Source organism: Excalfactoria chinensis, chromosome 1 (genome assembly GCF_039878825.1).
Source record: "Excalfactoria chinensis isolate bCotChi1 chromosome 1, bCotChi1.hap2, whole genome shotgun sequence".
Classification (NCBI taxonomy): Eukaryota; Metazoa; Chordata; class Aves; order Galliformes; family Phasianidae; genus Excalfactoria; species Excalfactoria chinensis.
Genome location: NC_092825.1, coordinates 130,640,986 through 130,666,426, shown reverse-complemented (window position 1 = coordinate 130,666,426; position 25,441 = coordinate 130,640,986). Strand labels below are relative to the sequence as shown.

Here is a 25,441-nt window from a genome sequence, read left to right as displayed (position 1 = left end):
CTAAACAGTTCAACGAGATAAACATTCATCCAAACAGAAATAAGACAAATTTTGATGAATACTTGAAATTGCACACTTTCAGAGCAGGCCAACTAAACATATTCCAGTACTAATAAAGAGATACAACAAAAGCATGCAGTGAGCAGTAATAGTTTGATACTCGCGGAAACAGATAGAAGGATGGTGGAAATCAGCACAGCTTCATCAGCTTCAGAAAACTGCATTAACTTACACCCCACATTGGTAACAGAAATAAGACCAGGAACTACAGGAATGACCCATTCAGTAAAGCACTTTATTGTTATACATGGTGGCTTTGCTACGTACTGTCAGCAGCATGCAAGTCACAGAGCCATAAAATCACTGAAGTTGGAAAAGACTCTTAGCACCTTGAAGTCTAAGTATTACCTAACACTACCAAGCCCACTGCTAAACCACATCTCTAAATACTACATCCACTCATCTCTTAGATACCTCCAGGGACCACGTATATCATTTAAATTCATTACATTTCAATGGAAAAACTAATTTATGTATTATTATGAGACTCAACTGAATTCCATGAGAAATCACTGATACAAATGCAAAAGCCAAACTGAAGTTATGGTGTCTGGACTACAGATCAATGTGTTTGATTACAGATGCCCTTTTCAGAAATAAAAAGCTAATATGCATCATCTGTGGATCTTGTAGATGCAACAAGAGGCAAAATTAATTTAAATCCAAATCAAATTGCAATGTTAAGGTTGGTATCAAAATACTTGGCTTCAAAAAATCCTTTGTTCAGTGCAGGGAAAATTACTCACCATTTGAACAGCTTCTCCGTTATGTTTATTAAGCTGTAAATGAAACAGTGCTCTTAACCACTCAGCCCAATTCTAACAACTGAAGCATTTCCATCAGGTCAGCAATGCTGTCTTCATCACAATAGTTAATGGGCTTACTCCTTTTCTTTTTCTTGTTTCCTTTTCCATCCACAAGGAGATAAACATCATTATCTCCAAGGAGATAAATAAGGTAACGGTATAAGATCAACTATTTCCCTTGTAACGTACCTAAAGAATTCTATTAACACCAAATCTTCTGAGAATAAATCACATGGCAGCAAAGGAGCTCGTCTGGTTCTCCCATTCTTGGCTCTATGGAGCCTCTCTTAGATGTAACTGCAAAGTTAGGTTTCTTAAATGACAGAACATCCAGAGCTTTCTTGTTTTTTGCTGAACATCCAACTGTCTTTGCTAAAAAGTAGCAATACTGAGCATATTCAAGCATATTCTGTAAAACCCCACTCCCACTCTTCAAGAGCCTTTCAATGTGACTGGACTGGTAAACAGGAACTGAAATCAATTTCTAGTTTGATACCATGGCAAAGTTGCTTATCATACACTATTAATCAATTCTGTAGGGTTTCTAATAGACTCGATTATCTATCTATCAGACATTCAGTGAAGTTACAGCAGCATTCTCTACAAATTTATTCTATTCAAATCAGAGAATCAACCAGTTTGGGATTTTGCCTTTGTAGTAATAGAGGAGAACTTGAATAATAAGGAACTAAAAATACACCAGTGGGTTTTGCACTGTCATTTGTCATTTACATCATGCAGTCTGTAAAATACGGATATTGTATGTGCTAGGTAAATGTCATTAACTGCAAGCCAGCCTATCCAATAAACAGCCAAATTGCTTGCCCATGTATTGTTCTTCAGTGTAATAAAAACACCAGTTTCAGATGCACATCCTAGGTAGGGCTTCTTCCCAATTTCAGGAAAAAAATATCATTACTATTTGGTTTTGCTTGTCTATAAGCACAAGGAACACACAAGTCCAAATGGTCTGAGAGGAAGCATGCACAGCTGACAGCAGCAGTTCTTATTTGTGGATCATATCCAGAAACTGCAGGAATGCAAACAAAATGAATAGGTACAATCTGCTCATCCTCTAACTGTTAGCTTTAAATAAAGCCCAATGCCTAATACATAAAGGAAGAACAGGGAGCAACCTCTACCTCCCCAGTGAAGTGTTATATACTGTCTCATTGTAAAGATTCATGGAAAACAAACAAAACATATCTAGACAGCACAGCATATTGTCCTGATTCTCCTGTGTGTATCATGCTTTGCTACTGTGATGTAAGACAATCACCTTTTCTACAGCTTTTAAATTGCAGTGTCTGAATTGGAGACTGCACTGCAGCATGTCAAAAAGGAATTTTATAACAAAAGGTGCATGTGCATGTTCTAGTAAGCAGTAGGAGAGTGTGAAGAAAGGCAGTGGCATTCGGGTCTACAAAGCCTGATGAAATAGATGGAAAACTGGACCTATAGCCATATCATCCACACTGCCTATTGGGAGTGGTTTCCAGATACTATTCCTAGCCTCTGTCACAACCAAGGAACTATTCAAAATTGAGCCAGAGAGCTAAATAACAGTCCTGTAGACAGTCAAATCGAACACCTTTCCCTCTTCTTCACAAAGCACAGACAGTTCCTCCAAAACATTTTGCATAACTGCCTCATCTTTATTTCTGCTGACAGCAAGGTAAGTAGTGCAAAGGGCAATTCTGCATGGCAATGCATTTCTCTTGAAGAGGGAACTTCCTCACTATAGGATTTAATATCCTTGCAACGTACTCAAAACTCCTTGGTATCTTCTGTGACAAGAGATTTAACAGTTATTAGGCTAACCCAGATATATTCATACGGTAGAAAAGCAACATCATCAGTCCAGAGTATAAGGAAGCAGCTGTACCTCATTCTTAGGAAGTGCAGTTCCAAACACTGCTCACTCATTTGAATAAATTATGGCACAATTAACCTGCTTTATGAGACATTTTCTTTAAACTGCCTAACAGGTTTGGAAATTATGATAGGAACAAAAACTAGAAGATACATAGAGGTATTATAATCACACTGACTCTGGAAAAATCAAAGCAAAATATACCTGTATGATTCCCAAAGTTAACTTTATAATTCTAATACAAATTGCATAAGTCTCCACATCAGAAGCTGAAAAGAGAGGTCAGAGTAAACTCAGAAAGCAAGTAATCTAATTCAATGATTGCTCTGCAAGTTTGTGGTGGTGGTGGTGTTTCGATACATCTCTGTGAAGGCTGCTCCAAAAATAATGCCTCCTATTTTATTATGCTGGCCCACGACAACAGAGGTTGAACCAATATTCCACCAATGCTGGTTCCACCAATATTCCATTACATTTTGTTGCCATTCGACAGATGGCAGCAAAGGGGCACTCTGACACAATGGTGACTCACGTGCAACTGTGGGTGAAGCGAAGGTATATCACTGAATTCCTCCATGCAGAAAAAATGTCACCTGCTGTCATTCATCAACACTTGATGAATGTTAGTGGAGATCAAAGAGTATATGTGAGTACAGTGAGGTCATGGATGGTGCATTTCAGCAGTGGTGACAGTGACGGTGAGTCACCTTTGCCCGCACAGATTTTTACTAGCGAGCCCTGCAGGCTCTTCTCCATTGCTGATGAGAACGCAGAGCTAATGGTAGTGACCATATTGAATAAGAGTGTTTTGAAGCTGACAATCTGCACTATCAAACACTGTTACTGTGCTCTTTGTAACTGTTGTATGTATTTATGGAAATAAATAGGAGGCATACATTCTATGAAGTGATGTCACTCCTTATCTGGGATTTCCAAAAGAAAGAAATTTATACTTTTAGATTAACATAAACTACTTCATACGGCTTGTCACTCACAAAGCCAATGAGAAAATAACAGCAGCATATTTGGCCACATTTTAATAATCTAAATTGCTCAAAGTCATACCACCAGTAAGTAAAACTCAAGAAGCTCCAAATCAGAGGGCAGAAGAAGATGATCTGGGCTTCAATGACAATTAAAAAAAAAAAAAAAAAAAAGGGGGGGGGGGGGAGGGGCAGATAGAAAATCCTACAGGAAAAGTAGAAAATCTCTTCATAGTCTTTGGAGAGACCTGGCTGCCTTTAATTTGGCTGCAATGCAAAACTTTTGAAGTTGTAACTAAGCTGTGAAGATAAGAGTTATTTCCTTATAGTGCAGTAAATGGAAATGTAGCAACGCATTCATCTCTATTCCACTCTTGGGATATGGGAAGGATTTGCATTTGGGAACCGATGCCCTGGAATATTCTCAGTCATCACAGTAAATATAAAGGGCTTGCGACACAGAACAAGGACACTCAGATCACAAAGTGATGAATAACTCTGTGAATATTGTTGTTACTTGTAAATTTGGAACTTTGAAAGGTAAATTAACACATAGGTGAGAGGAAGCAAAAAATTACAGCAGTTACACTTCAAAAGGTTTTATGCTACAGTTTTAACTGAAAGAACTAAGTTGAATGACATCAGAAATCATTAAAAGTTTTAGAATAAATAAACACCTGAAAAAAAGAAACAAAAATTACAATTGTTTCAAATCCTGGGGTAGTTATTTCACAGACACTTTCAAGTAGATACCACTATTTAGGCTGCAAATATGCCGGGGATAAACAAGCATGTAGCATGTGAGAATTACAGAAAACATAGGCAAAAAAATGCATAAACCAGGAGTTTGAAAAAGCCTGCAGCAAATTTAGGCTTCTTTAAAAAAGAAAGTACATGTGGATAAAGACAAAAAGGATATTCAGCATCATACATCACAAATAGTCAAAAGCTAAAAAGGAAACAGTGGTTGATAGACCCCAAGAGTACGGACTGGCAAGCACACAGGAAAGGAAATCCTGTGCCAAATGAACTGTGGTTCTACATACAATCTCATCATTTACAGAGATTACTGCAAAGTAAAAGCAGATGGAAAACTAGTTTACAGTACAGAGGAGCTAACAAAAACTCTGCTTCAGAGCTAATATTCAAACCCTTGGTCACTGCTCAGTGTACATCAAGGGACTGCCATCAGAGTTTTCAAACAGCAAAGGAATTGGAAACAGACCCTCCTTTCTGCAGAAAGGCAACTTATCTGGAATACTGTGCTCAATTCTAGACAATCAAATTGGAGCAGTTCAAAAGAAACCACCACAAATGGTTCTGGGGCCTGAGGGACTGATTTATGAGGAAAGATGAAAAGAATTAAATATGCATAGCTTAGCTAAGCAGCGACTAAGGAGAGAAGTTAACAGAAAATTGAAGGGTGAAAGGGAAAAAGAAAGGTTATATAGCATAAAAAGGAATTTGCAACAGTAGAAGTAGTTTATTAAAGTGTACGTTTTGACATAGTCCCTAAGTACAAATAGCACACCTGGATGAGACTGCCACATGAGACTGGAAAATCCCTAGTTGGGCATACTGATGAGACAGCTACCCAACAGCACCAATAAAGGCATAGAAGTCTGGGGCACTTAGGGCAGCTCAGTTAGCTCTGGCATCTATGGATGGCCCTGCATACTTCCATAAAGACAATCCTCCAACAAAGCAGGGAAGCCACCACTGTGACAATTTCTGGTATGCAGAACTATACCATGGCATTCAAAAGATGTCTCTTGCCTGGACAGTAGGGATAGCTACTGGGCATGTTCTAAGTTAGCCTAAGCTGTGGTTGAAATAGCAAGCGTTCTTGCTAGGCTCAGCTGGATCTTCAACAAGGAGTGAAAATGAAAGCAGGTGGAGCAGTTGCCCCAGTAACAGAGTTTCTCCTAGTATCTTAGGGCTACCTTCCACATCTACCACCTATTGTTATATTCTAACGCTACAGCACAGTCATATGGAGGCATATAGTGTAAGTGCAAAGAATCCCTTATCAAACTCAACTGTGGGTATACAATACCAGTATCACCTTTAGGCTAAACTTAAAGCTATGCTGGCTACATGTCTTCTGAAAAACAGGGGTCAAAACTGAACAGTTTCATAAGAGAAACCAAAAGAAGACAGTGTCAACAAACTACAGGAAACTTTAAGTTTCTTAACTTAAAAAAACCCAAAACCTCAACAAATATACAAAGCTTCAAAGCTATTCAAAAATTTGCGATAGAAATCAAATAGGACCAGAGGGAATGGTTTCAAGCTACAGCAGGGGAGATTCAGGCTGGACATTAGGAAGTATTACTTCTCAGAAAGGGTGGTCAGGCACTGGAATGGACTGCCCAGGGAGGTGGTGGAGTCACCGACCATGGGGGTGTTCAAGGAAAGACTGGATGTTGTGTTGAGGGACATGGTTTAGTGGGATTAGTAATAGGTGAATGGTTGGACTGGATGATCTTTTAGGTCTTTTCCAACCTTGGTGATTCTATGATTCTATGATTCTAAATTATTATTGGAGCTCTAACACTACTACAAAACAGAAAAAATGTCTCTCGAAGACACAGTACATCTATATATTTATTAGTAGTCTGGAGGTAGTATATCATTTAGATTGCTTTGAGTTTCATTTTCACAATCATCTATATGATTTATACATATCACTATCATAACAAACATGAGTAACACAACTCATTAACTAAAATGATTGTAAGTAAAGTAAATCACCAGAGGGCAAGGCATACATTTCATCTGCCATCTTAATGTATGTTTTCTTCTCTTAAACTGAGTACTGGGCAAGGGATCCCATGTGCTTCCATGGCACCTTCTGTAATAACCTACCTAAAGACAACAGGGACTGAACAAAAATGGGGAAAAAAAATCTGCATGCCTGCCTCCATCCTTCCTTATCCTCAGCTTAGATGCAACATTTACAAAACTATAAAATAGGAAAAGCCTTTGTATAGGCTTAATTTCTTGTGTTGGAACCAAATCCATTGATTAGCTTAGAAGAATGACCTTAATAGACTGTTCCATTTTCAATAGAAGTCTTTACGAGGTCTCATATATTTCATGTGTCATGCTTCGTAACAGGATTTGCCTCAAATTTACCACAGCAGGAGTCCATTGGCCTGGGGTGCTATGGCCCAGATCTATTATCTGTCTACACACTCAGAATACGAGTTCAGTTTCTTCCAAAAAGTCACACTGCGCAGAAAGGCATTCAGAATGGGATGCCAGATCCCAGGTTTTCCTTCTTCCCAAGCATAACACTTTTCTGCTTTACAGTCAACTGTGAAGTACAGGCAAGCATACTACCAAGTTGAAACCTGACAGGAATGCCTGGGGTTCTTCCTCTCACGTGCTGTGCCCTCCTGTCCATACTCATTGCCAGCTCCCTTCTTAGAGGGTAAAAACAGTTTAAAATGTACTACCATGCCAGCTCTCTGCACCACCTTACAAACGTGGAAACTTGTCACAGACAGCTGTACTTCAGTGTATACAAATGATACTGGTAAGGCAAACAGAATAAGGGCTACTACTTGCCACTGTGTTTCTACAGATTACAACAGACTGACCCATGTCATCTGTTGTTGGAGGGTGAGAATTAAAACACTAGAATTTGAAGACTTTTTTCAGTAGGTCTTCTTATGCTGTTGTTTCCACTGAAGACAGTTGCTTGAAATTAAACAAATGAAAAGCACACCTTCTACAATACTATATTTAGTATTGAATGTACCTTAGTATATCAAAATTTTAATGTTGGTGATATGCTCCTCCATGATATATCTTTTTTCTTGTTTTGTTTGTATTCTGTTCCTAAACCAAAACTCCTATTGACTTAACTGATTTTAATTTGTTTAAAAACAAATTAGAGTTATGTTAACTTAGAGATTTATTTGCTTTATGCTTGTATGGTGGAAATGCTTGTATTTATTTTATTATCTATAGATACTTTCTGTTAAGTTTAGCAATTTATGAACTGTACAAAATATACCACAGTGCAGTCTATTAGTTTGTCTGAAATGAGAAAGAAAAGGTACTATGATGATTTGGAGCAAGAATTTATTTCAGGAATGAAATTAAGATCCTGAGCCTCAAAGCTCTCACACATTTTGTAAGGAAAAGTGGAGATCCTGCTACAACTTCACATGTGGAAACAGATATATGGTAATTTTTTGCTGATCTTTATTCTTGTAGTAATCATCTCAAAAATGCAGTATTAGAATTCTGAGTTTTCATGCACGTTGTGCAGTATGGTGAGAAAATACAATACTTTGACCTTTGCAATTTTTTTTCATCTTCTTTTCAGGATGGCTATTTTTCTTCCCAGTCTGTAGAACCACTATATTAAGAGAACATAAGCAGCCCAATCACCAATAATGTAAGAGATTTCCTTGTAATTTCCTCAGAAGTTCACAAGAAAATTTTCCACAGAAAATGCTGATGCTTTTCCCTCTTGGCAGATTTTTTATAGAGGGAAACTAAATGTTCAAGTAGAAATTATTTTGGGTATGACTGTAATATTCTTGAAGAATATTATAAATAGAACCTATTCTAAGTTTAGTATAATGTTGGCCTAACGTAGCTTTCAATTGTTCAAGTTAATATTGCTACCCTGTTACTTCAAACTGTATTCACCAAAAAACAATTTATATTCAATCTTCTACTTAAAATCTCCAAATGAGTTGCTACTGTTAGGAACATTTTATTCTGTTGGAGGCAGACTTGACAAATTTTTAAATCACCAGCATTATGAAAACATAAAGATAACTGGACTACTTATCAGCCCAAAGTACATAGTAAATATTACTTCCCATGTCTACATACAGATATTAAAGGTACTTTTTACTTCTTTCATGTCATCCAGATTTCTAAGCTTTACATATTTAGGCATAAAATTGACCCAAATAAATAAATAAAGTTCAATTTCAGTCAACATCACAAGAATCCAGAAACTCGAGGGTATAAATAAATAAGTACTGCAAGATCTTATCTCCTTGCAACCAGTGGTCAGGCACACCCAACTGATCCTCTCTCTCTCTGGATTCCCAGGGAAGATGACCCTCATCTCTTTCTTCCAATTTCACTTTAAGCAATTGTCCCAGACATTTCATTTCAGTAATAACCCTACTTTAAGCCATAAGCACATAGAAAGAAAAGGAGTGTTACCCTGCAGCTACACTGTACTAAATTGACACCATTGTGAAACACCATGTTCATCTGAGATGGCTGTTGAATTAGGGCCAGTATAGACATCTTACCTCTTATATGCAGAACTTCCTCTTACTATCATAGACCCTACTTCTTTGCATCTTGAGCTCCTTATTGGTATTAGATTCTGCATATAACCAAGAGGGCAAGAGAATTCCCTAGGACATCATAAAATGCATTAAATACTTATCTAGTACCATGTCCTGCTTGACCCTGAAACAGAAGGATGGAAAGAAGAAAATACTTCAAAGACTTCAGTAGTTTTCTTGCTTCAGTAAAGGTCTAGTGTGACAGACAGGAGCACCTATGTGTCACCTTTACTTGGGTTACCACACGTTCTGAACACACCGCCACAAGGGCAAGTGTTTTCTTCTTGTTTTTTTTTTTTTTTGTTTTGTTTTTTTTTTTAAGAGACTCCCAGTTCTTCTTTTCAGGCTCCCTTTCTTACTCAGTCTAAGCAACAGAACTTCACCACACTGAACAAAGATGGAATCTCCACAGAATGACTCAATGTAAGAAAGCTGACACGAATGTATCATGTGTTCCTCTCCCTGTATTGCCTCTTCATCGATGGGAGAATCAAGTTCAAGTCCCCATTCCCTGTAAACTAAAACTAACATATCACATCACATCTTCTCTGACCCTTTTCCAAGATGCACACAGTTCAGGCAGATCTATTGCTGTGGCACAAGATCGAATCCATAGAAGAATGAAAGAAGTGAGAAGGGCTGAATTACTTAGCAAAAGAACCCAGACTGAATTCAAAGTGCTAATCAAGAACTTGGGATGATACACCTCTTTCCTTGAAAATATCATAGAGTGTGCTAATTCAGCCTATCCCCCAGTGAAAAGGAAACTGACAAAGCCACGGTTGAAATGCTCATCCAACTGTGCTGAGTTATAGCAGTTAGTAACTTCACTCAAACAGAAAATTTATTGAAATGGCTAGCTATGAAAAAGTGAGGGTGAAATTAAAGAAAATGAGAAACATAAGAACAATTCAAGGAATTTTCTCTTTTATTCATAAATACCATGGTAATTTTATTACCAAATATTCTATGAATTAGTATGAAAAATATTCAAGATGACATCCCTATTACTGCTAGCTTTGGCCTTTCAAGACAAAGTATGTGATTAAGGTCTCTGGCACTGCAAACTAAAGTCAAGACAATTTTATTTTTTTAATGTGAGAAAAAATGATCGTAGTACATGGATTTGTTAAATACTACATTAGGAAGCAGTGAAAAGAAGGAATAAATCAGTATAGGTTATCCTTCAAAGACAGAACAACATTTAAAGACCAGATCTTCCACAGCATCTTCTACTCTAAGTAATTTTCTCCACAGATGTATCTTTGACCATATATTCAAGTACTGGGTTTAATATGGATTGGATATTGTGGAGAGTTGTAATACTCGCTTTTTATCTTGTCTCATGTTCTGAAGTAAATTCACCAGTAAGTATCTAGTTAGTAACTCCAGCCTTGAACCCTAAGTACTGGACTTTAACAAAACACAATTCAATTTTTTGTGATGCCTACAAAGGAGGTAAAAGGAATCTTAAAACAATGGAAGTAGATTCTGATGCTCAGGTTTGATCACATTTGCAGTGGGAATCAGACTCTTGAACAATTAATTCCAGCCTCCTAACAAAAGCACTGTTTTCCTTATTACTTTTGGAGATCCTTTAGAAGAAATGCAGAGCACAGGAGCCATAACATATAAATGATGACGTTAATGTCATAGCCAGATATACTGGGGAGAGAAGTTAGCAGGAAGGTGACATCTAATTTGCAAACTAACATTCATTTGCACAGTCTGTCACACAAATCATTGAGATGAAATGATACCCTGCAGCTGGTGGATACCATGTGGTACTCTCCTACGTACTACTGCGCTCTCTGCTAAATAGCTTGCACAAGCTAATTGCCAAGGAGACTGGCAAGACTGCCAGCTCCCAGTGTTGACAATTCTAGGCCACAAAGAGATATGGACACCAGCAGTGACAACATGAGCTGCTCAACCAGACAGGCACATACTGCTTGCATTTGAAATGCTGCTTGTGCTGCTTGAAGATGCCACAATGGCATACATTCCTGGTGTGACCACACAGCTAACTTGCCTAGGTAGGCAAGAGGGTGGACTACAAACCTTCCAAACCTAGGAGCTGCTATGACAAGATGGTGACAGGACATGTCATTTTCACAGCATCTCATTGGGAACAGTGCAATGAAGAGAATAATAGTAAAATTGAACTAAGGCACTAGAAGAAGAATATGTATAGACCTTCTCAGTTCAGATCTCCACAGCTCCTGTCCACAGTGATCAAAACACAATGCACAGACACATGCAAAAGCCAGGCAGATACCACTACAGTCAATAAAATACCAGCTTTCAAGTGCCATTAATTTATAGCTTTTAGATATCCTCCCTTCCATAAAACAGTCCTACAGACAGCAGTCTCTGCAAACACGTCCTCTGTTCAACATCTCTTCCTCTGACACAGAAATCATCAGTACAAAGGACTAAATACAAAGTGAGGTGTGAAGGCTCATTCAATGCCCCGCAAGGTTCAGGTGCTCTTAAACAGATCTCAGAGCATCCCTGGTGCTACCACCAAAGGTCAGCCCTGACTCATATTTGGCACTCAAACAAACACAAGTAACAGTAGCACTTAGTGGCATGTGAAGTCAAATGGGAAGGCTTAAAGGAGGAACATTAAGGTGGGTTTCTTCTCCACTAATAACCGGTGGAGGTGGAAGCAAATTGTCTAATTCTGTATGGGGAAGCGCAGGCAGTAAAAAGAAGCCCTCCAGCCAGCACCTCTTCTAAAGCATGCTACTTGGAAGGAGAAATATTGATTTAGTGAGAAATCTCTCACTACAAAATCTTGAATTTGGAGAAGTGGAAGTAGACAATATTGTGAAGACTGTCCAGTTGTACATTCACCTTTCCCTCTGCTGCACATGAGTCTTTCATCCCTGCCCTCTAAGCAATGCAGTAAGCACCGCAAGTAGTCATCACTGGCTTTTTTCTTTTTAATGAGAAACTCACAGTGATTCTCATCTCTTTCCCCTTCAGGAACCTACAGTATCATTATAGTTACACACACATAATATGCCACTGATGTCCACATGCAGTCACTACACTCTCAGTCTAAGAAAGCAACACCAAAGAGATAGAAAAATAATTTTCTGACATCTTCAAGACATTATGCTGCAAATTCCCCGTTTGCATTTCTCAAGTCTCATGACAGGCACTAAGACTTATTCTTAGAATACGCCTTTAGAACTAGGCTGTAAAACCAATCTGTGCTTCTCAGCATGAACAGGGAATTTGGGCTTGGAACTCCCATCAGTACTCCCTGCACACGTTGCACTGAAAACAGACAGGAGAAAACCCTTCTAATTCATTTCCCCTTGAATACCAAAAATACTTCCAGGGCACCTTGATTTCATAAGAAAACATCAAAGAGCCTCATTACTGGCTTCTTAACTGTCATACACTATTTTAAAAACAGTTTCAGAAATGACCTTGGTAAACTTACATCATCAAAGACCACAGTCGGGTGGGGGGGGGAGGAAGCTTTTACAGCAATCTGTCATTTGTTACCTTAAAAAAAATGTGACAAACCCAAGAAGTCTGAAGTTTTCCAAGTCCTGCACTAAAAAATACTCTTAGATAGTAAACTCCTTCTGGCTGTCCAAAACATATCTACACAATAAGTCATTATTACAATGTTCAAACAGCAATTTCCATTCAAGGACTGGATCAAAACCAAAAAGCTGGAGAAAGATCCAGCCTAGCAGGACAAGCACAGTCGTGAGAAACAGACTTAAAAAAAAACAAAAAAAATGCTGCTAGGAATTTGCTCTGCACTGAATCAATACATTCAGCACACATTCCAGCTTCATGCTTTAAGGAAGTACCTCGCATGATTCAAGGTTAAAAGTTCATTTTCATTTTAAAGTCTGTTCCAGCAAATAGGTAAATATTCCAATAAGAGGGGGGTTGAAAGGTTTCATATACGACAGATGAAGAGATTAATTACAAAGCTGTTCTCGTTTGTATCACCCTTGCAAATTGTAAGAGCATCTTTACAGGCATCTTTAATGTTACAGCTATGTATGACATGCTTCTTCTTTTTGGCTATTGTTTTCCTCAGTGATTAATGTTAAAAAGTTTAAAGAGCTAATCAGCATGAAGTTCAGAACGAGAGCTTTATCACACACAATGAAGTTGCCCCTCTGAACAGAGGAGAAAAAGCACCACAGCTCTGCCCTCATATTCACATGCAAAGTAACAGCTCCCCTTCCCGACTACCAGGTTGACATCATGCAGCATCTGCCTCCGACTTTTTGCATATGCATTGAAAAGACACACCTCGCAAAACAAAAAGACAGCTTTATAATCAAAACAACCATTTTGTTACTTACAGCATTTGATAAAATGGTAATGAGACATTCTTTCATCTCAGGCTGCAGTCTCGCTACAGGTTTCAGCATCCACTTCTGCTACAACTGTCGTGCCCGGGAAATGCATTATTTAGAGCCCTTCCCTCCTCAGGTATCCAGTATACCTCAGAATACATTATTTAGCGCAGGTTCTGTTCCAGGATCCCGCAGAGGCTCCCAGGCCATCCTCATCCAGCTGCCGGAGTTCCGACAGACCTCTGTGTGCCTTGAACCACGACCGCTGCACGTGCTATTGTAGAGCAATTGACTGACACCGCTCCCAATCCCACATGCCCAGGAATAGCAAGATTTAATTGGCGTGCACTTGCAGCCACATTCTCCCAGCGCTGAGGTGTGCTGCTGCACTGCGGCTCTCTCAGTGCTGCCCGTTAATGGCTTTTCGATAGCTTTCAAACGGCAGCAAACTAAGCTTGATGAGCTGGCTTGAATGAAATCGCAGAACAAGGGGTCTTAAATTTTTACTCGTGCATTTTTAAGCCGTCTGCCAAATGGGAGCAGATTCCTAGCTGGTACTAAAACGGGATTATTTTTAGTTGCCACCAGTTGCTGTGTGAAGAGGAAATCGATACAGGTCGCCAAAAATAACTACCTTTTAGCATCACATATCATTTTGTCAGTTTGTTGTAAGGTAGAAATCAGGACAGAGCTCACAGCCATCTTCAGATTCTCCTGCTTGGTGCATGGGTTCATCTAAGAAGAGCCTGGGTAGAAACGTGCTTGGGTGTATGTTCCCTGATATGCTCATTTTGTCACTGCTTTGTATTACACTGCATCTTTTTCTCATATTTAATATTTATGTCAGAAGAAAGAAACTGCAGGCTCTGCGTGGTTCATATGAAGGATGTGTGTGGTATCTAATCTTATCTGATTTAATCTGTAATCACTAATTGTAAGAAAAATGCCTAAGATGTATCACATTTAGATATGAAATAGGCTCTGCTAAGAACAAGTCCATAAAATTATCTATCAGACCTCAGAATACCAAGTCAGTGCATTCTGACGCATTACCCTGCTACAGATTAAGGGCACACAAAGGCAGACCTGCATTGTGCTTAGCACAACCGAGCTGCAGCACCCCCCAAGCACAATCCCTGCATTACTTCTCCAAGAACAGTCGCATCGCAATTTGCTTACTACTTCTTCAAGAAGCCCTCAGTACAACTATAGCAACAACTATAGTACAACAATATAACAACTATGTGTGTTTTGTTTTTTTTTTTATCAAACCATAGTTTTAAGAAAACAGTGCTCAGAGAATCTAGATTTGATTACCATGAGTCATGACTACCACAATCACCATTTCACTGAGTGAAAGCTCGAATAAAGGGAAACTGATAACCCAACTGTATATACATCTTTTATTCATCTGAAAGGTTCTTGCCTACTGTTTTGTACATGTAACATTTTTAACAGCTATGAAGTTTTGAAGGGACTACAAAGGGTCTATCTCATTAGTCAGGATTACTAATTCAGATTCTATTAAGTATTCTGCAGAGACCCCACAAGAACAGAAAGATGCATATTCACGAGCTTCCACTGATCCATCAGGAAAACCCTCAGGTGAAATCTCTTTGCTTCTAACAGCCACATATTTCAAATTTACTTTTAGGTATAATATGCACAACAATAGTTCAGCAGAACTAATTATTTAAGGCTGGATTTATTTACTTTATCCTGAAACCACTGTTTTTCAAAAATAAATATAGAAATAGAATCATAGAATCATAGAATCATAGAATTACTCAGGTTGGAAAAGACCTTGAAGATCATCAAGTCCAACCGCAGCCTAACCAGTAGCCTATCTCTTAAAAAACAACCACAAAACAATACCACAACAACAAACCTCTGCTAAATCATATCCCTGAGTACCACATCCAAGCGGCTCTTAAACACATCCAGGGATGGCGATTCAACCACCTCCTTGGGGAGCCCATTCCAGTACCTAACCACCCTTTCTGTAAAGAAGTTCTTTCTAATATCCAACCTAAACTTGCCCTGGCGCAACTTGAGGCCATTTCCCCTCGTCCTGTCACAAGTCAGTAGTGAGAATAGACCTGCCCCACTCTCACTGTAAGAACCTTTCAGGTACTGGAAGACAGCAATAAGGTCTCCCCTCAGCCTCCTCTTCCTCAGACTAAAATAACCTGAGGAACCAGGGATAAAGTATATAAATCACAATCCAGTAATTACATCACCATAGAAACTTTTCATTGTAGAGCTCAGCGCTCAGAAGTAATTATATTTATCCAGTCTTTCTTTCACACCTATATAACAGTAGGCCAGTTTGGGCCATATGGCTCATAAAATAAACATACCTATTGTTTTAGGAGGCAATGTTAGTCATAGTTCATGAGCAACCTTCACATCATCTGACAAAAAGCCCTTTGAGCAATACTTTTTGGCAGAGGCACAGCTGCCAGTTTCATCTCTGGAAGCACTGTCAGACAGAGAGACAGACAGACAGTCACACCTAGAAGCATGACAGGCCCAGGATGGCTCAGAGCAAGCACTAATAAATGAGACAAAGTGGTTTTTCTGTAGACAATGTAAAAAGGAAGATGAAACATTTCTGATGCTGGAGTGAATCAGACATGGTAATATATATATATATATAAATTAATAAAAATAAGAAGTATTTAGGTCTGCCTAATTTCACATTGTAACATACATGCGTAATGTACTGTATCCTGGGTTGCATGAAGTGAAGTGTGACCAGCAGGTTGAGGGAGGTGATTCTGCCCCTCTGCTCTGCTCTCAGGAGACTCGACCTGGAGTACTGCATCCAGGTTTGGGTCCCCCAACACAAGAAGGAAATGGAGTTGTTGGATCAGGTCCAGAGGAGGGCCACAGAGATTATCAGAGGGCTGCAGCACCTCCCCTCCGAGGACAGGCTGAGAGAGCTGGGGCTCTTCAGCTTTGAGAAGAGAAGGCTTCCTGTACCTGAAGGGGCCTACAGGAAAGTTGGGGAGGGTCGTTTTATAAGGGCATGTAGCAACAGGATGAGGTGAAATGATTTTGAACAGCAAGAGGGTAGATTTAGTCTAGATATCAGGAAGAAATTCTTTACTGTAAGGGTGGTGACGCAGTGGAACAGGTTGCCCAGTGAGGCTGTGGATGCCCCCTCCCTGGAAGCATTCAAGACCAGGCTAGATGGGGCTTTGACCAGCCTGGTCTAGAGGGAGGTGTCCCTGCCTATAGCAGGGGAGTTGAAACTAGGTGATCTTAAAGGTCCCTTCCAACCCAAACCATTTTATGATTCTGTGTTTATCAATGGAATTACCATGGCAACAATTTAGGATGGTGAAATGTAGTAGTATTTATATAGTAGTGTTTCTGTTACAAGTTAGACTGCATGCTCCATCCCATAAGGAACAGATTGCATATGAAGAGGATCAAGGTACAGGGCAGATTCTTGAGCATTATCACAATGTTGACTTCTCATCTACATCAAACTGTTCATATTTGCATCAGACTAATTGGTAACACAGCCCTACTGCCTGCTCCTAGAATGTCTTAGGGGCATAAGGGGACACTTGAAACAAGGAGCTGCAGTGCTATATAATGGCTGGGGACTGCACCTTGTCACTGCACCTTTGGACAAAACAGGTCCATCAGGCATCCCCACCTGCAAAGGGGCAGTGGGGCCACTCCTCCATGAGTCCTTATGCCAAAAATACAAAGTCAGCTGCTCAAGTGTGAATGACAGCCTGCAGGTGAATGTAAGACAGGTGTTGACTGTATCTCATTCCCAAAACGTGACACTTGGCAGCCAGCTACCCCAAGAGACCTTTCATTTTCAAACATAATTTGTTTGGCTGTGTTAAATTGTTTATTTTAACACAAAATAAATAAATAAATTGAATGTTTTACTTGTGGGCTACGCATATTACATAGAATTCTAAATGGCAAGAAAACAACTCTGTACACTGCTGTGAGCAGGAAGTTCTGACACAATCTGAAGGACAGAATTAAAGTGGGTAACACAAACACTGGACTAAAAATGTACACAGAGAGGCACAAGTGTTCTTAAACTGGAGAACAAAGACTGAGCTGGTACCACACCTGGTGTTCAGATACTGAATATTGATGTTATTGATTTTGTCCAGCTTACCAAAAATAGTGATAAAAGAGAACCAAGGTCAAAAGACAGGATATATTTAGCCCTTCCAGAAAAATTTCTTGCCGCCTCTCTCTACAGAAAGAAAGCAGCCAATTTTATGCTATGTGCAGGTCAGCATTCATTGAAATCACAGACCTTTTAAATTAGAAATTAAAAACCGGGCAGCAATGGCTAGGATTGCTACTTGTCTTAAGATAAACGTACTTATACAGATTGTCAGCTCAAGAGAACACACTGCTTCCCTAACTCAAACTCCAAGGCTCAAAGCTTATCTTAGAGAAAGCACCTATGTTTCATAGGATAACCTAGGAAACAAAAAAGCTACTTAGAATAAGGTATTACTGCCTAGAACTGGCATAATATATGGTTTTCACATCATGTAAATATTTGATTATTCCTAATGTCTCCTGGCATCGCAAACAACTGAGCATCTAATTATTTTTTTTAGCATCTTAGATTTTATATTTTGCATATAGCTGCAAGATATGATAGAGAAACACAGGACTACCTAAAGGCAATTTGAATAATGAGAAAAACACCGAAACTGTTGGGTTTAAAAACATAACAGATGCTCCCTGTTTATGCCATTTTCATTCAACGAAACAAAGCTTGCAGTATCCCTTCATATGTTACAATTTCAATCTGTTTCTAATGGGTTTAAAACTGCAATGCTGTAACAGACCAAAAAAAAAAAAGAAAGTAGAATACAATTAACATTGCTTATACATACTGACAAATCACATTACTTTTGCAACCAGTCCTTGACCATGACATCCAGTTGCCAACAACATGCACTTCAGATAACATCTGGTAGTTGTATGTTTATCAGGAAGCTAGAGATGAGCCACAACAGATGTAGACACTTAGCAAGAACCAAAAAGAAATAGTAATTTTCTTCCTGTGCATCACTGCAGAACAAAACAAAGTGGTATTTCCAAATGAACTTTTGAATGAATTGGCCCATAAGATGTATGTGAGCTTTGTTCCACAGACAGCATCAAGAAACCACATCTAATCAGGCAGAGTATGGATTACACCTGGATAACCAGACATCTTATTTTCTTTTCATCCAGTCTTTGCACACTTTCTTCCATTTCTGTTTCACTGGAAATGCTGTGTGTTTGTTCTTAAGGAAGTACGGGCTCTTCCTCTCATTCTTCTACTATTCATTCAAATCCTTACTGAAGAAGTGACAAATCATATTTGTTTCCACACCCAACATGAACATTCTTAGGCTGTGTTTAGATCATTCTAGAAGTTCCCTAATCAGATAACATGATTCTAATTTAGGTAATATTATCTGAAAGAACTAAAGAAGGAAGTGACAGAATCAGACTCTTCTTGTACCACATCAGTGGTGCAGACATTGGTTATCTTGGAGAAAACTACAGCTGTGTGCTCTGAAAACAAAAACAAAAACAAACAAAACAAAAGCAAACAAAAAAAACAGTAGGACTGCTGCTGAAGATATGGAAAAGGCTGATGACATAACAGAACACAATATTAGTCAATGAGGATATTGCATTCAGATTTGATATGTTTAATTTTCACACAACAAAACAAAGATTTCTTGCACTTAATTCAGGGTCTCGAATTTATTAGCAAGTCTAACATTAAATTAAAATAAAAGGAAATAAAGATCATGTAAAGGGTACCTTCACAATAAAGAGAAAGAAAAAAATTGTGTTGAAGCCAAATAAAAATCTGAATTCCTAAGTGACTCCTTAAATCATTCCTACAGACTAACAACATAACTAATAAAATAGGCAGTGAAGGCAGAAGTTGTTACTAAACAGGTGATAAATAGGTTTCTATAGTTATTTCAGAAACAGTCAAATAAAGTAGTTGAAATGACAACACAGAAATCACAAAGGAAAAAGAGGGGAGAAAATAGGAGAATGCTGTTAAATATTAGATACTTCTTTTTTTAAAAGTGAGCTATATTCAATAGTGCAAAATATGCTGAGTAAAATACATTTTTATATGGAAAACCACATGCAACTATTATAGATCAAGAACAGAATAACTCATAGCTACAAGTTTTAACTGAATCACAGGATACTGAGGGGAGTTTTGTAGATATCAGATGAATATTGAACAGCTATAATTGTAGTGGAAAATGACAAAAATATAATTTTTTTAAATTACATAAAAATCCTTAAACCAAAGACCAAAATTAGGCACAAAACTACCTAAGATCTATATTATTTTCTTAACTCTTCATTTTCATAAAATCATAGAAACACCAAGGTTGGAAAAGACCTAAAAGATCATCCAAGTCCAACCATTCACCTATTACCAATAGCTCCCACTAAACCATGTCCCTCAACACAACATCCAGTCCCTCCTTGAACACCCCCAGGGTCGGTGACTCCACCACCTCCCTGGGCAGTCCATTCCAGTGCCTGCTTTTTCTTTCCTGCTTTCCAACTACATACAGAACCAAAACCACTTCTTCCTCAATGCCTTTGCACTTTTATTCAGCTCAATGCATACTTGGTTCCCAGATTTTTCTTATGAGTGAAGCACAGAGCAGAAATAAGGAGGGAAGGGCTGCAAAGAGTGGAGAAAGAAATCTCACTTTTAATACACTAACATTGTCGCCCACTGTTGCCAGATCCTTCAAAGTGTGCATGGCTACAGGCAGCTGGGACAAGTGCTGATCCTGTGTCTTCTGCAGTCTCTGACGATCATGCTTATTTATTTCCTATTTTTCTTTGTCTACACCGACACTTAGGAAATTTATCATTCTGACCCAAGAGACCAGTCAAGAGCCTGAATTCATGAGAATGATAAACCAAGCAGTTTGATGCTACCACATGACATAAGATATCCTGATACAGCTTGAAGATGATGTAAACAAGCAGAGAAACTTAGTGAATAAGACAGAGATGCAGAATTTCCTTCAGATAGCATTAACATAATAAAGTTAACTTCTTACATCAAAGTTAGCAGAAAATAAAGTAGGAGCTGACAAAAATTTGGCAGCTAGTAGTGGATATAGAAAAGGAACGAGAGGGGTAACATAAAGAAGCTATGTAACAGAAGAAAGAAGACCATTAAATACATCTATTTCTAGATATGGCCAAACAATACAGAGGAAACTATAAACAATCTAACTGTAATATAATCAACTAAGGTTAAAATCCAAGATGTCAGTAAGGTCACAAATCAAGATACTCCGAACAGTGGTGGAAGAAAACATATCCCAGTATGAGAAAATTCCCCACTTCTACCATGTGGCCAATGGATTAATCATATTTGAGATGCCAGAAAGAAAAGGGGAGGATGCCCCAGATGTAGACCAAGAACACCGCTGAGAACATGGAAGTTTGGTGTAACCTGCAAATACAAGTTGCCTTGATAATCACTTTAGCAGAACAGGAACTAAGACATTCAGACCAAACTTGTGCATTTTGAACATTGGGGTGGACTTTCTGACTGGCAAAACTCAGAGGGTTGTGATCAGTGGCTCAGAGTCTAGTTGGAGATCTGTGGCTAGCAGCATTCCCCAGGACTTGGTCAGTACTGGATCTGGTCTTGTTTAACATCTTCATCAGAGAGCTGGATGAACAGATAAGAGTGCACTCTCAGCAAGTCTGATGATGTGAACCTAGGAGGAGCAGCTGATGCACCAGAAAGATGTGCTGCCATACAGCAAGACCTGGACAGGATGCAGAGTTGGGAAGAGAGGAACATTATGAGGCTCAACACGGACGAGTACAGAGTCCGGCATCTTGGGAGGAATAACTGCATGCAGTTGTTCTCTGGAGAACAATCTGAATGTCCTGGTGGGCAACAGGGTGACCATCAGCCAGCAATGTGCCCTGGTGGCCAAGAAGGCCAGTGGGATCCTGAGGTGCATTTAAAAGTGTGTAGTCAACAGGTCAAGGGAGGTGATCTTCTCCCTCTACTCTGCCCTACTCTGCTCTACAAATCTTGAGTACTGTGTCCAGAGCTGAGCTACAAAGATGATTAGGGGCCTGGAGCATCTCCTTTACGAGGAAAAGTTGAGAATCCTGGGACCATTGAGCCTGGAGAAGAGAAAACTGAGAGGAGATCTTATCAACACTTATAAAAAGTTGGTGTCAAGAGGATGGGACCAGACTCCTTTCAGTCTTACTCAGCAACCAGGCAAGGAGGCAATGGGCAAAAACTGAAAAACAGGAAGTTCCACCTGAATATGAGGAAAACCTTTATTTTGATGATGACAGAACTGGAAAAAGCTAGGCCAGAGTGGCTGTGATGTCTCCTTCTCTAGAGATACTCAAAACCTGCCTGGATGCTTACCTGTGCAACCTCCTGTAGGGAACCTGCATTAGCAGGGGGGTTGGACTAGGCGATCTCCAGACGTCGCCTTCCAACCCCTATGATTTTGTGAAATGTGAAAAAGAAATAAGACAATACTCCTCAACTCAGCCAGCAGCTGATTTACATATGAACAAAGAGTAAGCTTCCAACAGTTACTGCACATACCAATAGAGCAACAGTAAAAATGAGCACAATATCTAAATTCTGACAGCTAGAACTGAGTTTTCTGATTTTATAACAAGGTACTTAATATTATATTTGATTCAGTGATTTGAAAACCTGTGGAACGTATTCTTAATAATGCATTTATTTTCCTACTGAAATGGCAGGCTGTTTATAATAAACAGAAGGTTCATTTATTTGCTCTTAAATGAACAGTTAGTAGCCACTTTACTAGCATTTGAATGAAGTAACTATTCTAATATCCTTTTCTTGGAAATGCAACAGTAATTGTAATTTATTTCAGGTATTGAGGGGCACCTGAGAAGATAACAAAAGAGAAATGCACAGAAATAATGGGTTAAAATATGTCTGAAAAGTTATCCAGTAGAGTAAATCACGTCATCTCAATTAAGTGATAAGTCTTTTTCACTTTCATTTATAGTGGGGTTTTTCTTGAGAAAGAAGTTTCCATAAGAATTAATGTGTTACAGCATCTTGCCATCCTGGCAGAGGGTAAACTGCATGAGAAGTTATTCTTTAGCCAAAATATATCATGTTGAAATCTCCAAGGATCAACACTTCAACACTGTACATTCTTAGAACAAAAAGCCACACAAGCTGGTACAGACTGTAAACCACTCTTTCAGAACTCTTAGATTTTAATGTCAAAATCAGCAGGGGTTCTGCCATTGCTTTCAAAGAGAGCAGAGCTAAATCCTCTACAGAGAATACCTAAGATTATTGGAAAATTACATAAATAAGCTATCTTGGAGGAAAGAATGAGCAATTACAAACAGCACACCAAGACTAATATGCATAACATCTTTCAAATGCTTATGTTGAACTTGGTATTAACTGAAGGCTCCATGCTTACCGATTTCAGAAACACTTTTCTTTATCATATTAACATGTTTTTGTCAAATTCAAGGACAATGTAGCAGTAGGTAAGGCTATTTTGAGTAAAAAAGTGGGACATTTTTTCCCCATTATTGACTCCAGGTTTAATCTTACAGCACTGACGGAAGATCCAGAGCGGACAGGGCTCAGCACTGTTTACTATTAATCTTTCTGGGATTTCATCTACGTAAGTCTCATGTTGCATTAACACAGGGTTACAAAATTCACCTCCTTAATTTAAAGAGAAAAATAATCTCATCTGTCAAAAAACTGTTAACATTGGCTAAAGCTAATTATAGTGCTTGAAGTTAACATGCATTTTTGCTAATGACAGATTCATACTAGGATACATTTAATCATCAGAAGCAAATTTCAAACATGAAAAAATAAATACTTAACACAGACATACCAATAATAATATACATCAATCCAAAGTTTTGTGATATTAAGAAAAGCTTTTTGGCATGCCTCTAATTTTCATTCACCTTTTGACTAGGATAGCAGGAATAAAAGGCTGCCAGTTTTTCCATGTCCATGTGCAAAATGCATAGCCACAGTTAGAATAGCTCAGAGTGCGTACATCAGGCCAAAGAGGGGGTAAACAAGGTTCTGCAAAGTCTAATTTAGGAGATAAGCTAACTTTATATGAATCCTCACCTCAGAGCAATTAAATACCTTCATATCTGATATTAGATAACATCTAGTAAAGAGCTGCAAGTGAAAATCGCATGTAACATTGATGAAATACATTAATCAGTTTACACGTTGATAGAATATGACTAACAAGAAACAAACATTCCACTGTGAGACTGTGGAGTGACAAGTTGGCAAAATGATTTCACTCAATGAGTTAAGCTGTTGATAATAGATGAATGGAGTAAAAGAGACAGTTCCTAATCTTAATATAGAGATGCTCTATCTCTTGGGGACCGTGCCCAGGCAGGTTTCTAATATCTTCAGAAGATGAAATTCCAGAACTGGTCTGAGCAACCTGTGTCACTGCTCACCCTCAAAGGAAGTAAGTTTTTCCCCATATTCAGATGGAACTCTGTGTTTGTGCCCATTGTCTCTTATCGCATCTCTGTGCACCACTGAAAGGAGTCTGGCCCCATCCTCTTGACACCTCCCTTGAGGTATTTCTATACATTGTTAAGATCCCCTCTCAGTTTTCTCTTCCTCAGCCTTTCTTCCTAAGAGAAGTGCTCCAGGCCCCAATCATCTTTATTGCCCTCTATTGGACTCTATCCAGAAACTCTATGACCCTCTTGAACTGAGGAGCCCAGAACTGGACACAGCTCTCCAGATGATTCAGATGATCAGAGGGCTGGAGCACCACTTCTATAAATAAAGGTAGAGAGAACTGAACTTGTTTTGCTTGAAGAAGAGAAGGTTCCACAGAGACCTCATTGTGGCCTTCCAGTATTTTGAAGGGAGTGTATAAACATGAGGAGGAATGGTTGTTTACATGGGTTGATAGAGATAGGACAAAGGAGAATGGTTTTAAACTAAGATGGGAGATTTAGGTTAGATGTTAGGAGGAAGTTTTTCACACAGAGGGTGGTGACACATTGGAACAGGTTGCCCAAGGAGGCTGTGGATGCCCCATCCCTGGAGGCATTCAAGGCCAGGCTGGATGTGGCTCTGGGCAGCCTGATCTGGTGGTTGGCAACCCTGCACATAGCCAAGGGGTTGAAACTAGACAGTCTTTGAGGTTCTTTTCAAGCCAGGATATTCTTTGATTCTATTATGTATAGAGCAGAGTAGAGCAGAGTAGGGCAGAGTAGAGAGGGAAGATTACCTCCCTTGACCTACTGGCCACACTCTTTTAAATGCACCTCAGGATCCCACTGGCCTTCTTGGCCACCAGGGCACACTGCTGGCTGGTGGTCACCCTGTTGCCCACCAGGACACTCAGGCTGCTCTCTGCAAAGCTTCTTTCCAACAGGTAAGTCCCCAACCTGTACTGACACATGCAGTTATCCCTCCTGAGATGCAGGACTCTGTACTTATCCATGTTGAACCTCATAATGTTCCTCTCTTCCCAACTCTGTATCCTGTCCAGGTCTTGCTGTACGGCAGCATAGCCCTCTGAGCTTTGCCAGTCAAACAGTTCTCAGTTCATCCCTCTGTCCACTCATCTACCCCACACTTCCTGAGCTTACCTATGAGGACTCTGGGAGAGAGTTTCAGAAGTTTTGCTGAAGACAACATCCACAGCTCTCTTATCTAACAAACAAGGCATTCACAGAATGGCTTAAGCTGGAAGGGACCTTAAAATTCATCTAGTTCCAACTCCCCTGCTGGGGGCAGAGTTGCCACCCACTAGATGAGGCTGCCCAGGGCCTCATCCAAACCAGCTCTAAATGCCTCCATTGATGCTATCAGGTTGGCCAAGCACAATTTCCCCTGTGCTGTTCATGCTGTAGACTTCTGGCTTTTCTTCCTAAGATCATGTCCTAGAGACTTGAGAGTACTTTTTTTTTCCTCTTTATTGTCAGGACACCAGGAAACAAG

The 25,441-nt window shown here is 39.2% G+C and overlaps 1 protein-coding gene across 2 annotated transcripts in view; it reads right to left on the bottom strand.

Moving 5' to 3' along the window:
* The window catches only part of MYO16 (myosin XVI), a 334,545-nt gene that overhangs the window by 249,868 nt on the left and 59,236 nt on the right, over nucleotides 1–25,441 (bottom strand). The window contains exon 1 of one of the 2 annotated variants that reach the window (XM_072342360.1): nucleotides 13,399–13,714. The exons of the other annotated variant lie outside the window; for it this stretch is intronic. Coding sequence (XP_072198461.1) covers nucleotides 13,399–13,426 — 28 coding nt within the window. The 5' untranslated portion in view covers nucleotides 13,427–13,714. Of the gene's footprint in view, nucleotides 1–13,398; nucleotides 13,715–25,441 lie in introns of those variants that run through there. 2 annotated transcript variants of the gene reach the window in all.